Below are 14663 nucleotides of genomic sequence, written 5' to 3'. Positions count from 1 at the left end.
TGTGGAAATGTGCTGCTTTGCCTAGTCTTTATGTTGTCCATGATTAAGGTAGCTTCTCCCCTTGTTCATTATCTGTTAAAAGTTTTTTATTAGAAGTGTTGAAAAAAAGAGTCAAAATAAATAATTAGTTCCATATTTTATTTTTCTTTTCTCTTTTATTTTCTCTACACCAAATATATATTTATATTTTTTCTAATTATTTGCTGAGTGTTTAGATTGCTCAAAAATTCACAAATGAATAATTTTTTGGAAGCAATAGGTACTTTTTTGTTTAAGATAACTCTTCTTATATAGTTAAAGCAATTATATATATATATATATATATATATATATTATTCCTTGGCATAACCTTTTCGCGCTCTCTTTTCTTCTCTCTCTCCTCTTTCTCTCCCTCTGATGCTTTCTCTCGGAACTAGTGTTCTGGTGGGTCTCCAACGAGGTAAACAACTTTGTCTCTCTTCTGGGTTGTAACTTCTTTGTTTTTCTGCTTTTTGTTGCAACTTCACCATTTGTGTATGACTTTTATTGTTTTTTTTTTCTTTTTCGTTTATCTCTGTGTTTCTTGATTTTCTTCCAATTGTCGAGCCTCGTCTTTGAACGCAGCGTCTTGGTCTCGTCTACTGTGTGGTGACTCTTTTTTTTCATGTTTTTTGTTTTGTTTTGCCTTGTTTGATGGTTTTGGTGAACTCTATCTGTTTCTCCATTTTGTTTTACTCTTCTTGTTCTTTTGTGCATAGACTGACACACTTGAAAGTCATGACACGTGTTTAGAGGATTTGGTTTAAAGGTTTGTGTTTTGATGCTTCTGTTTTGGTTTCTGAAGGACTTTCAGAAGAGACGAGAAGAAGGGTTGTTTATTGGAGTTGTTTGAGGACTAAAGTTTGAGTTTTTATGCAAAGATTAGTCCTCATGGATCCACGTATTTGTGGGTTTAGTGGTCCCTCTAATGAAGTCCGGTTAGGAAATCAGAGATTTGAAAATGATTTCTTTGATCAAAGTAGGGAATTTGGTTACCTTCAATCCAATCTAGTGCCTAATAAGACGCCTTCTGCATCCTCTGTTTTAAGTCACGAGGAACCTTCTCCGGAAGAATGTGAATTTTCTGATGCAATTTTGAGCTACATCAGTCAGATCCTTATGGAGGAAGACATGGAAGATAAGACATGCATGTTGCATGACTCTTTAGATCTTCAAATTGCCGAGAGATCATTCTATGAGGTGATAGGAGAAAAGTACCCTTCTTCGCTTTTAGAAAATCCAAGTCCTGTTGATCCAGATGGTGGGGTTGGGGATCGTAATTTCTCTGAAAATTATGGTACTTGTTCTTACAATGATGGTGATCTCAGTAGTATTTTAACAAATTTTCGTCAAAATTTGGGAGAATTTCCTAACCATAATTTACGAGGCAATAGCATTTCACAGTCATCTTGTAGCTCTTCAAATAGTGTCATAAGTAGTGTGGAAGGACCTGTGGACTCTCCAAGCAGTATTCTCCAGGTTCCTGATCTGAACAGTGAGAGTCAATCCATTTTGCAATTTCAGAAGGGTGTTGAGGAAGCTAGCAAGTTTCTTCCAAGTGGAATTGGGCTCTTTGCTAATTTGGGTGCGGCTAATTTTTCAAAACTAGAGCCTAAAATGGGGAGTGCTGAATTGTCAGTTAAGGTGGAGAAGGATGTGGGGGATTCTTTTCTTGCTGGGTCCAAAGTAAGGAAACATCATCTTGGGGAAGAGGCGGATGATGAAGAAAATAGAAGCAGCAAGCAAGCTGCAATTTTCTCCGAACCTACATTGCCATCAACTTCTATGGATGCAATCCTGCTTCATAGTTTAGGGGATGGCAGGAAGCTTTTTATGGCCCGTCGTGAGGCTTTGCAAACTAAGAGTGATAAGACAGCACTGTCAAATGGTAAATCAAAGGCTTCCAACAGTGGCAAGGGACGTAGTAAGAAACAAAGTGGGAAAAAGGAAGTGGTTGATTTGAGAACACTTTTGGTTCTTTGTGCACAAGCTGTTGCAGCAGATGACTATAATGGCGCACATGAGTTTCTAAAGCGGATCAGGAAACACTCAAACCCTTTTGGGGATGGAAATCAGAGGTTGGCTCACATCTTTGCTGATGGCCTTGAAGCGCGCTTGGCTGGTACTGGTAGCCAAATTTATAAAGGACTTGTTAGCAAAAGAACATCAGCTGCTGATTTTCTGAAGGCCTATCATCTTTATCTTGCTGCTTGCCCTTTTAGGAAGATGGCTAGTTTTGTCTCTAATATCACTATAAGGACATCTTCCTCAAATTCAGCAAGGGTCCATGTTATAGATTTTGGTATCCTTTATGGTTTCCAGTGGCCTAATTTTATTCAGAGACTTTCCTTAGCAGTTGGAGGACCACCTAAACTTCGAATTACAGGAATAGACTTCCCACAACCTGGTTTCAGGCCTGCTGAGAGAATTGTAGAAACTGGACGCCGCTTGGCAGCTTATGCTGAAATATTTAAGGTGCCATTTGAGTATAATGCTATAGCAAAAAAGTGGGAAACAGTTCAGCTTGAGGAACTAAAGATTGATAGGGATGAGTACCTCGTTGTTACCTGTTTTTATCGCGGTAAAAATGTGCTTGATGAATCTGTGCTTGTGGACAGTCCAAGGAACAAATTCCTCAGTTTGATAAGGAAGATCAACCCGGATTTATTCATTCATGGCATTACTAACGGGGCCTTTAATGCGCCTTTTTTTGTTACTCGATTCAGGGAGGCACTGTTTCACTACTCTTCACTTTTTGACATGCTTGAAACTATTGTGCCTCAAGAGGATTGGGAGAGGATGCTAATTGAGAAAGAGATATTTGGCAGGGAAGCATTGAATGTCATAGCTTGTGAAGGCTGTGAGAGAGTAGAGAGGCCAGAGACTTATAGGCAGTGGCAAGCCCGGATTCTTAGGGCTGGATTTTCACAACAATCTTTTGAACATGCTTTAGTAAAGAGGGCAATAGAGAAAGTATCAACTAGCTACCACAAGGATTTTGTTATTGATGAAGATAGCCAGTGGTTGTTACAAGGTTGGAAGGGGCGAATTGTTTATGCCCTTTCTTGTTGGAAACCAGCATGACTGACCAAGATGGTACATGTGTGCATCTCACTAGGGCTTTGCAAGTTAGTTCGACTCTTGACGAGCTCAGGTACTTTTATTATCCCCTTTGTCAGTTCTGTTCAACAATACTGGTTTATGTCGTTGTTGTTTGATACATCTTGAACTAACTTCAATTTGATAATTGTTCATGGTGTGTCCAATATAGGGTTCAAGATAAAAAGTAAGGGTTCAGTCTGTGAGTTCAGTGGGAGAAAACATGGTTTCTGAATAGCCTGGTATGCAAGTAGATAATCCATGTTATTCTCCTATAGATCATTATAAATTCTGTTTTATGATAGTTAACGTGAGGGCTGTCTTGTGATCATGATTCAATATAAAGTGGCGGATGAATCTAGCATGTAACAAGACCAATTATTGCTGTTACTCATTTTGAGCTTTCTACTTTAATATTTGATACTTTACTACTTAACTGAAGATAATAGCTTATGTATTTCCCTCCTAACAATTAATGGAATATTTACTTTGGGAGAAATACATGTTGCACACCAGATGGTTCGTGTTGCTATTCCAGCTGCCAAAGGCAAAAGTTTGACTAGGTCCACTTAGCTTAGAAGATGCTGCAATTGGACCTCTTCTCATTTGCTTATGAAGACTTGTTTCGACATTTGACCCATATTGGGTGGTGGAGCCCTCTACTTAGAAATTTGAACACTGTTACTGGTACAGATTTTCCTTGTTGAATTATTACTGGAGAAACATTTTCTCAATGTATGATTTCATTTGAGGTTTACATTTACTACTTATTTGGACCTGTACTTAAATCTATAGTTGGTCACCATTCATCATTCACAATTCACCATTTGGCTTTCCCTTTGGTGGATAGCTGATGAAAGTTGTTCTTTAGAACAGTGGTGGCACGATGATTTGAAGACGTTCCTAGGACTTTATTGAAACCTTTCACCACTGGCGCATTCTTGTAACTTGTAGCTATTGAAAGTGCATCAGAAGAAACTCTATTTTATACATTCTGCTTTTACAATTTGTTAAGGACTTAGTTTTGATTCCTTGCCCTTGTATAACTGTCTGAACTATATAGTGTTGCACCTTGTGTTGCCGTGTCAATAAAAGTGTTTGAACATAATGTCAAACTTTAAACAATCATAGTGGACTAAAAGAAAGTTGATTGTTAATGCTTGCAACCCTAATGGTATAGAACATTATATAGTGGTGGACCTCGTAGCAGGGGACCCCTTGTGTTTGATGCGGCGGCTTTTGAAGATTCACATGAGGAATTGAACTTTTTTCCTTTTTGTCTTTGGAAAGGTTCTTATATGTTTTACAAGCAAGGTGAGTCGAATGTGTTGCAAGAATCAAAACTATTTTCTAAGGAAAATTATAGACGTTCATTTCATTTTCGGGTGGATTGGAGGTGAAATAAGAGATCAGAAGAGAGAAAGTGCCAGATGTGATGCTTTTACTCTCTTCTTCCCTCTTTCTATTTCTTATACCAAACAAAATCTAAACAAAGACGAAAAGGTGATTCTATTAGAAGAATCTGTAACGTTAAAGGATGTGAGTTTAGTGTGTTTAGATTAATAATGTATGATTCGTGTCTCAGCAAATTACTGCACCAAAAACAAAAACAACTAATAGTAACTTCATATTCAAACGCACTGTTAAAAGTAAAGTGATTTAAATAAGTTAATAATAGCATGTTTGTTTTCAGAATTTGATTAAATACAAATATTGTCATTCAATTATAAATTGTCAATTACTGTACGTATAATGAAGTTGTTAATTTTCATAAAAGCTACTTAAAAGGTACTAGCTAGGGTGATTGTGAAGTAATGATATTGTAAAAGAAATCCTAATAATGCTTAAAAATTTGTTTTTACACAATTCTTAAAAGTTAAACTTACTAAAGTATGTTGAAGTTTATTACCAACACAAGTACAAGTAAGAGAAGGAAAAGAAATTGCAAAGATGTGATGTAAGTCAACAAACAACGAGGTTGGTTTGTATACCAGGAAAATTCTTCCATGGAAAAGGTTTGATTATTCTTTGTCCATTTTGATGGAACAGAGACATGCTTGATTGATAAATTTACTTGACATACTATAGTGCGTCAAACAATGATTTTGCAAAAGAAATTTTGGTAGGTTTCAATTCCTTTTTGGATTGCAATGTTTTTATATTTATAACACTGCCTCCTTCCAATAATGATTGGGTTTCAATGTTTTTGGATTGAAACAGAATGAAATAGTGGAAGCATTTTTTTATTTTATAATTGGGATGAACTCATTTTTCATTTCATCATCTTATTTATTTTATTTATTTGGTGGAGCAAAAATCAGTTTTGAAGAGTGATTGTGCGTTGGTGAAAATTTAGAAAATCCTCCACTCAAATAAACTTTATTCAGGGAAAAACTTAAAAATAATCACTTCTTTCAAAGTCAACTTTTATTTGAATAATGGCAACTAAGATTCTAACAGATGCATTCTCTTGTCACTCAAATTGGAGGGCACGTGTGCCCCTAGTGGCAGTGTTGAAGTGCATGTGCTTCCAACAAAGAGATCGGATTGCAATTATCTTAGTAAATAATAAGATTTACCTACTTATTTACTTCATCAGTTCTCATTTTAAATGTTATGCCTATGCAAAAATAAACCTCTAAATCTCTTAAAAAAATTAAAAAAAAAAACATAATTTAATCTCTGTAAAAAGTTGTAAATTGACCCCTTAATACAATAACTTAATGACAGTAACATTTAATTTCAATTTAGTGATAAAATAGTTCAACAAAAATTAACAGAATTTAATTGTTGTATGTTTACAGCACCTCAGACATTCATAGACCAAATTCACCATTGACCCAGAAACCTTTTTCTCTAGTGTTCTCACCAGGTATCAAAACCTAATTGATAATGAGGATTGAACTTGCACAAAACTTATGCTCGTATAGTTATTAAAACTTTAAATGAAGGCACAACTACAGGTGCAAAATGATTAGATTAATCTAATAATAATAATAATGATGATGATGATTATCAGGACTGCATTTTCTAGTAAGTTCGTTACTGTTGCAAACCAGGAAACATCAGAAGACTGGAGATACAGACAGTTCAGTTTTGTTCCCATGAAAACTGCTTTTATATTTTTATAATATCATGCAATTGAAACTTTCAGCAATATACTAGGAAGAATTGCAAACATTACACGAGATAACATGAAAGTGACATGATCCGCTGATTAGTAGACATTTGTTTTTCTCAAGGCGTGCAGTGCTAGTGAAGTCTATAATTTGCATTAAAACAATTCTTTACTATATTGCCTAGACATAAAGTAAATATGCTTTGGTTCAATCCCAAATGCAGACAAGAAGGATCTATGGATCATGATAACAACATTCAAAATTAAAACCGAGTAGTGATCTGGGAAAATAAAGCCTTAAAGTCCTTTGTTGCTGAACCTGCTCCCTCAGGTTTTGATGCCAAGTCAAATGCCTTGAATTTGGCCTCCTCATAATTTAGTGCCTGTTAAACCAATTGAACGAAAGGGCATCAAAATCTGAGATTTGAGAAGTAATTAAAAAATGGTGAAATATTTTATTTTGGAGTCGGGTAGTGGGATGACAACTGTTTCCATGCAAAGTAAATGATATAAATAATATACCTGAATACAGACTTCAGCAACATCAGCTCTACTTATGGTTCTGGTTTCAGTCTTGAGAAGCTCATCATCCTTCCCTACAAGTAGTTCTCTAAGTCCTCCATCTTTGTCTTGCAAACCACCAGCCCTGACTCGGTACAGAAAGTGTGTAAGATTGGAAAGTTAAAAAAGAGAGAGAAAGAAAAAAAAACTTAGTATGTCCATAAAGACTAATATTCTCATTAGAAAGGTGAATAGTGAAAACATGTTCCATCTAAATATCAAAATGATATTGAAGAAAGTAACCATGTAATTAAATGTAATATGCACAAAACCAGATCTGATTACATGTAAAGTGCTAAGCACCAGACAGTCAAATTTAAAATGATTTTCTCGTCACATTGTTCCTGCACTTGAGATAAATAGTCTTATTTGAAGCTTTAGACATAGAATGGACCATGACATGATTTAGTGAGATAGTGAAAGAGTAGCTATTCATCAAAAAACTCAACTAGTCACATGATTGATGGAGAATTCTAGAGAAGCATGTTTGTCATCGGCTCTTTAGACTAGATTTAGTCTATAGCAAAAATTCATGTTTTCCTACTATTGTAGGAGTGATCGTAGGACAATCTTTATTAGATTGTGTATCCTTGAGACTAAAGAATTATCACATTTTTATACTTGCGTATAATTAGAGTGATAGAGTAACATTACCATGTAATATATAATTTTTATACATATAATACTTTGTTTGTCGTCCATTAGAAGTATAAGGGTGGCTAATAGTTTCCAAAACATCTCTATCTTACATGAAGGTGCATTGAGTTGTATGTTTACTTCTCTTTCTTCCAATTTTCTTTCCAATGATCCATAGCAAAATCCTAGAAGCACATAGATAGTGTATTTGAAAAGTTTCTAAGGTACTAGATGGACATAGCTTGCATGCATGTGCAAATCTCAAGAAGTGCCTTTTTAGCAAAGAAAGGTAAGGTAACTTTCATAGACTGTGAATATCTTGCAAGGAATTAGCATAGATCCAACTAAGGTTCAGGCTATTATACTGTGGCCTTCACCCAATTCTCTTCAAGAAGTTCAGGCCTTTCATGGCCAAAATATCTATCTAGCAGCAATCCATATCAGTCTTTAGCACAAATGTTGCTCCTTATAACAAAATGCTTAAAAGGAGAAACATGTAAGGGACTCAGGCATATAAGTTTCAAATTGATTAAACGAGAGAATGATAAAAGCACCCATTCATGAAATATTGGACTTCAACAAAGTCTTTGGAGTTGAGGCTAAACATTTGTGAATTGGTAATGTTCCTTCTCAAGAAGGGAAATAATTTTCCTACTTCAGCGAGAAATTGGATGTTTCAAGGAGAATCCATTCAATCTATGACAAGGAATTCTATTCTATTCGTCAAGTTTTGACGAACTAGAGGCATGATAATCTATGCCAAGGAATTCTATTCTATCAGTCAAGTGTTGACAAACTAGAGGCATGATTTCGTTTCAAAAGTTGTTCATCAATGAACAGCTTAAGATCAATAAAAGTCATGAAAAGAGGGTAGAGTTCCCTCAAGCCTATTCCTTTTTTTATCAATACAAGGTTGGTACTCAAAATCAATTTGATAATGCTTAGTCAACACTGGTAAGCCAAGGGTTTTCCCACACTAATGTAACTACTAAAAATAAGTCCCCCAATCAAGGGATAAGGGGAAAGAGTATTTGCTTAAGGTCAATTACAGCACCTGAAGTATTGTTTGTTTTGGAGCTCAGTGGCTCCATCACAATTTTGTCTTCAAAAGGTGTCTCGATGGATTAAAAAAGAAAGATGTATATAAATAACCCTTTGACTCAACTTCTTAGCTATGTGAGATTTTTGGGCATTACCAAAACATTGTATACACATTAATAAAAGTTATGAAAAGAAGCCAATTCCTTTGTGATCAGCACGCACATGGTGGGTAATCAAAATCAATTTGATCATACCTTGTCAAAACTGGTGAGGTGAGGGTTGTCCCACACTAATGTAACTACTTCTGCCTTATTATTAGTCGACCAGATCTCTAACACACTCTCATATTGGCCATTTTGAGCAAAAAATTTGCAAGACTGAATAGCTACGGGTGGTCTTATAATGATAGCAGGTGGCTGACAAATCACTGGAATATGTCTAATACTATCTTAAAATTTGAGTTTGGACCTAACTAAACCCACAAAATCTCCTTGTGAGTGAAGGTTTCTCTCTATGTACACTACTTGAACCTTATTATTAGTTAGTCAAAGTGGAATCTGTAACAAAGTTTTTATGGAACTCTTAGAAGACGACCTATATTTTTAGGAGATTTGGAGTGAAAGCTCTAAAGAACTTCTAAGAATTCCTCTTTACAAAATGAGTTCCTTCTCAAAAATAATGGATTGTTTGTTCCGCAACGTTCATCATGTGAAACAATAATGTTAACAGCACATAGTGGAGTTCTTGAGGCTAGTTTGGGCTGTTTCTGTTATTCAAGCAAAATCTTATTGGCCTAGCATGGTTTTGCTGTTACCAGGCACAGAAAGTGATGTCTTACTCGTCACATCACCATACATGCTCAAAATACAACTGTATGCTTTATACCCACGTCTGGTTGATTCTTTTCCACCATGGGAAGATGCCAATATTGATTTCATGGTAGGATTGCCAGAAGCTCAATGCAACAAAAGTTCAAATATGCTGTGAATTTTATGATTCATTTTTAGCAAACTCTATGGAAGAAACTACAATTCAGTTCCTCCCATCAGCCCCAAAAGTTCAAATATGCTGTGAATTTTATGATTCATTTTTAGCAAACTCTATGGAAGAAACTACAATTCAGTTCCTCCCATCAGCCACAAACTCACAGGCAAACAAAAGTAGCCACTGAAGTATGGGTGATTTATCAAGATCACTAATGAGTGGAATGTTGACAAAGGGGTTTCAATTTCAAAAGGCAGAATTTCCTGCAATTGATTTCAAAGCAAGAAATTCAGTAAAAGTCTATTTGAGGTCGTTACAGACCTATTCTAATCCTTTTAGCCTGCTAGACTTGGCTCCTATTCCAACTAATGATACTGAAAATACAGGGAAAGAAATTCAATGGCTACACTACGAGGTTTGACTTAATATTTTTCAACAAAATAAAAGTAAAGAAAGCTGATAAATTTAGGAAACCAAGTTTCAAGCAAGGGGATTTTGTTTATATTCATCTTTGACAAGAACAAACTCCAAAGGCTGGTTTAGGCAGCTCAGACCCAGAGCTAATGGCCCTTTTAGAGTTCAATGTCTCAGATTTGGCTTCAAATGAAGAAGAAAAGAAGACCCCAGATTTTTCAACAGGGGAGAATTACGGAGAATTCTAGAGCTGCATTTTTAATACATTTTCCATGTCCTCTTCCAATCAGTCTTTGAAATTATTTGTCACGTCTCTTTAGGAAAAAATAGTTTCTCATTCCCAATGATGGAAAAGTGTGTAGTCAATAAAGAAGAATACAAAAAAGAGGCATAATTCATTCTTAGGCACTTCTAGTATAAAATAAATAGGTGCCTTGGTGATGGTTGTAAGCTGTCACTTAGGTACTTCATCTTGCAAATTTATCTTTGACTCTGTAAATCTTAGGTGGATTCCTAAGAATCATTGAATTGTGTTGTTTTCTTGTCCTTCCAAATTTTACTTATTTTTCAGACATCAAATCTGTACCCCTTGCTTTAAAATATCTAACTCTTAAGTAATATATACTACGAAAGAAGATACTTCTATTCTATCATTTGTTATTTAGGAATTCTTTAAAAGCAAATGCAAGCAAGGTACAAATTGAACACTTGTCAACAAAAGCTCGAGATCACAATTTGTTAACATCGATGTTTTACAATTAAACATATCACCATTTTCTTTCTTTCTCAAAAAAACTAACACCAAAAATTTAAAAGTGTTCTACCAGACAACCAGGCATCAAGATAACATTATAGTGTTGATTGATAGTGTTTCTGGTGCAGTTTAGGTTATGGAGACAGAAGGTATCAACATTTTATTTAAGGTAACAGTCAAGCAGTCAGTAATATTATACATTATTCCAACTGAAAGGCACTCATACAGAAGAAACCTAGCTGTCAAATGTCTCAATACTGACAAGAACTGGTGTACCTTATAATTGTATATGGGACGCCAGAATCAGCCAGATATTGCTCTGCCTTCCTTTTCCAAACCTGCAATCAATACAGAAGTAAAAAATACTATACATTTACCAAACTTGCATTTGGCATTAAGATGAATTGCAAGCTCTCTCTAATCATATAAAAGCAAGGCCAGAATGTATGGAAGGAGGGAATTCAGAAGTAAAGAAGAAAACATTACTAACCAATATATTTCCATTACCCAAGCTATTCAAAGGATTGTTAAGGTCTGTTCCACCCATAGACCCTACCAACACAATCTGCTTCACTCCAGCAGCCTTAGCTGTAATTTCAATATTGCAAGCATGTGTCAGTTTATTACAAGACCTAAAAAAAGTCTGCATTACAGTTTACAATCCATGGTTAATGGAAAGAAGACATGGATTCTCACCGGCATCTATTTGATTTTTCTGCCCAATCCAGTCAACCTAATAGGCACAAACCACTAAAATATGAATAAAAAAGGAGATAAATTTAAAAATAATTGAGAGTAAGACAAAAATTGTAACGGTACCTGTTCAGGATATGCACCATCATCAAAATAGAACTCTGGTCTTTGTCCTTTCGTTGGATCAAACCCAGGTTTTATCAGTGGCACTGCACTTGTGAGGATTATGAGAACATCTATACCCTGAATTGCAGGAATAATACTTTCGGCATCCCTTATATCGCCAATAAAAACGTCATCTTCAGCACCAATGTTCTGTTTGCTTTCTTCTGTTCTAACCAGTCCTCTAGCCACATACTGGTTTGGCCTTTCTTTCAATTTTTTGTAAACTATTTGTCCTGAAAAGTAACATCAATTCTCAGTTATTGGTAAAACCACAGTAACTATCCAACATCAGCCAACAATCGTAATCACTTTATATAACAGAACATTTTATATTATGTAATATGTAGATCACACCACATTCCATACACTATACCTATTCAAATCAGAATGGTGCATCAGAATCAAATCCAAATACTATTATCCTCTTCTTTGAAAACAAAGCCTTTGAAAGCCCAGTTTAACATAGTATCATAGATTTAACATAGTATCATAGATTTCCATCAGCAAGCTGAAGGCTGAGTACTGTACCGTTTGTCTATATTTCCTACTTACAAGTGCAATTACAATATACTTTTTTCTACATTGTATCCTAATCTTCAATTTAATGAAAAGCAGCAAGAGTCAAACCATATCATGGTGTATTGGTTGCTGTGCATCCTTATCTCTTACAGGCTCTTTGGATCAAGGCGTGGAAATGCTAAGACAGAAACATTGCAAGTAAAGTTGAAAGTTGAAAAATGAAAAACATAATATTAAAAAGGGTGGAAAACAATGCTTTTCATCAGTTAATTGCGTAGAAAGTTTAATTATATATTATTTTTTTATAAAAAATAATAGATTATATATAAAAATTATATTTTAATATATATATATATCATTTATAATTATTTATTTTTATATTATAATAAAACAAATAATTTAAAATAAAAATTAATCCTTAATCCAAATGGAAACTTGAGAATAGTTTTCGACAGTGTTTACTTTTAGTTTGAGAAAATGGTATTTCCTTTATAATTACAAAAATGTCACTTTATTTTCATTTTCTGATTTTTAAATTTTATGCAATAAGGAGTGAAACGAATAAATATTATATATAAGAAAATAAAATGGCATTTTGTGGCTAAAATGAAAAAAAAAATGATAAGTTTATCTAAAAAAGTCACACTGTAAACACATGCCTAATAACACAACTCATAAAACAAAATAAGCATTTTCTCAGTTCATGATAAGTTAGCAACATTAAGCCTGAGTAAAAAATACTCAATCCACCTAAAGAAACAAAACTCACAAAGCCTAAATTCTCTCTCCTGAGCAAGAAAAAAAAACGGAATTTGAACAATACCCATGAAAGCATACAACAGACCGTTAAACTCCACCATCTTTTATTTTTCATAACCCAAAAAACTGAAAAAAGCAACACCCGAAACACCATTTTCTGGTCTCATACCAATAAAAAAAACAACAATTCAGAAAAAAATACCATCAAAGCACAAACCAAAAAGACCTTACCTGTGCGACCACCAGCTCCAGTGACAAGCACGGTACTCTTGGCACTCTCCGCCATGGCCACAACACCGAATTCTCTCGTCACCCTCTTCACACCCTCCTCGTTCCTCTTCTTCGCAAGAGAAAAGACGCCCAAAGAAGAAGAAGAAGAAAGAGAGAGAGAGCGAAGCCTTAATGAGGAAGATGAAATCGGTAGAGGAAGGGACGGTGACAACCCACAATATTTATGGCATTGATTGAGGGAGGTGGCATTGCAGAAAAAGGGAACACGTGTAGCCATATCTATCAGAGTAGTTGACACAGTTGCATAATGGCGAAGGTGAGAGAAGAAAAGAATGGAGAAAAGTTTAGAACTTTAGAACAGGGAAGGATGATGCGACCTTTGGCAACGTTAACAACGGTCACTTCGGAGAGCAGACACTGTTGGGGTGGTTGTCGCGCCTCAGTATTCGTTGAGCTTTAATGTGTGTTACATTAGGTTATACCTTTTACGTGTACTTTCCTTACATTACAGATTTTCTTATCCATTTCCCTTATCTCCCACCATGACGTCACCCATTTTATTTTTTTATTTATAAATATGTTTTTATTGTGTGAGGGGTGAAAAAGTGGGCAGGTCGTGAGTTAGTTCTGAAAAAAAATGCAGGACGGATTGTTTATTTTAATCTGTTGGCTCGTTTAGTCATGTTTTGTATAATTCGTAGCGCGGGTCAAGTGTAGGTCGGAACAGGTTGATCTGCATAACTTTAAAATGTAGAATTTTTTTTTGTATCTCATTTTTTTTCATGTAGCCTCATATTTCACATTTCAAAAATTTTAATTGCAGTTCCTATATTGTGTTGTGCTTAGCAAATTAAAGTCTACCCTGGATAGCTAGTACTGAAACCAGTGGCATGTGTAGTACTGACACAAATAGTTTTTGAAAAATTGACAAAAACCACTCCATGGAATTCTAAGTAACATGGTTATTTAGATTCAGTGGATGGTTTAATAGATTCCTCTAGGAGTAAGATATACTAAATTTCTATTTTCTTCCCCAAATAGATGCTAATATCTTAAAATAGTTCAAAGTTTGAAGAATATTCAGTTAATGGAGAACTCGTCACTACCATAATTTTTTGTGGTTGTAAAACCACCTAACATGATAAAGTGAAGATCGTGTTGCCGCTTGACTCACATATATGAAGACTTGTTTATCATAAAAGAATTAAGTCATTCCTCATATGTGAATCACATAGACTTGTATGGATGGGTTTGATCTCGTGTCACGTCATATTTCAGATTTTTAGTGACCAGGAATAGTTAAGTAAAATCTTGAAGATTAAATCAGAGCAGTTCAGGTCCATGAAGACTTAAAAAATAGGTTATAGCTCAGTCAACAGCTGAAGCTGAGGTTATTGCAGTTGTAGCAGTTATGAATCAAGTTTTTTGGTTGAAGAGTATTTTAATAGATTTGGGTCCTTTTTATTTTCTTATTTGTTAACTATTGCCTTTGTTTCTAAAAGATCTACATTTTCTTTCAAATTCCAATTTCTAGGGAGTCTTTAAAACTATATACACTATCTATATTGGCATCCATGAAATTTTAGGTCCATTCATTTAAATCTCATATTGTTCTTCTTTCTTCTCATGACAAGCACAAAAAAATGGGTTTCCGTTTACTTGCTATTCGAC

At 35.0% G+C, this 14663-nt stretch overlaps 2 protein-coding genes across 3 annotated transcripts; one reads left to right on the top strand and one right to left on the bottom strand.

Moving 5' to 3' along the window:
- Positions 1–331: 331 nt before the first annotated feature.
- On the top strand, positions 332–4148 carry LOC137826357 (scarecrow-like protein 9). Of its 2 annotated transcripts, XM_068632297.2 has the most exons (4): positions 332–439; positions 824–3172; positions 3290–3359; positions 3634–4148. In XM_068632297.2, the coding sequence occupies exon 2, from the start codon at positions 892–894 to the stop codon at positions 3100–3102; it is 2211 nt and encodes a 736-aa protein (XP_068488398.1). In that variant the 5' UTR covers positions 332–439; positions 824–891; the 3' UTR covers positions 3103–3172; positions 3290–3359; positions 3634–4148. The 2 variants fall into 2 exon arrangements, with proteins under 2 accessions (XP_068488398.1, XP_068488396.1); XM_068632295.2 differs by lacking the exon at positions 3290–3359 and having other exon boundaries at positions 335–439.
- A 2159-nt stretch (positions 4149–6307) lies between these two features.
- Positions 6308–13496, bottom strand: LOC137826356 (uncharacterized protein At5g02240). Its single transcript, XM_068632293.2, has 7 exons — positions 12993–13496; positions 11445–11716; positions 11322–11358; positions 11116–11213; positions 10902–10963; positions 6758–6881; positions 6308–6618 (listed from the first exon to the last, which is right to left on the bottom strand). Exons 1-7 carry the CDS (start codon positions 13267–13269, stop codon positions 6499–6501), a joined length of 990 nt encoding a protein of 329 aa, XP_068488394.1. The 5' UTR covers positions 13270–13496; the 3' UTR covers positions 6308–6498.
- Between the last annotated feature and the right edge of the window lie 1167 nt (positions 13497–14663).

Source organism: Phaseolus vulgaris, chromosome 8 (assembly GCF_051622355.1).
Source record: "Phaseolus vulgaris cultivar YP4 chromosome 8, ASM5162235v1, whole genome shotgun sequence".
NCBI classification, from domain to species: domain Eukaryota; kingdom Viridiplantae; phylum Streptophyta; class Magnoliopsida; order Fabales; family Fabaceae; genus Phaseolus; species Phaseolus vulgaris.
This window is presented reverse-complemented; position numbering and strand designations above follow the sequence as displayed.

Coding starts and splice junctions, on each gene's coding strand:
- LOC137826357 (XM_068632297.2), top strand. CDS start 892: ATGCAAAGATTAGTCCTCATGGATCCACGTATTTGTGGGTTTAGTGGT.
- LOC137826356 (XM_068632293.2), bottom strand. CDS start 13,269: ATGGCTACACGTGTTCCCTTTTTCTGCAATGCCACCTCCCTCAATCAA. Junction 11,359..11,444: donor ATGGTGCATATCCTGAACAG/GTACCGTTACAA, acceptor TGTGCCTATTAG/GTTGACTGGATTGGGCAGAA. Junction 6,882..10,901: donor GTCCCATATACAATTATAAG/GTACACCAGTTC, acceptor GTACCGAGTCAG/GGCTGGTGGTTTGCAAGACA.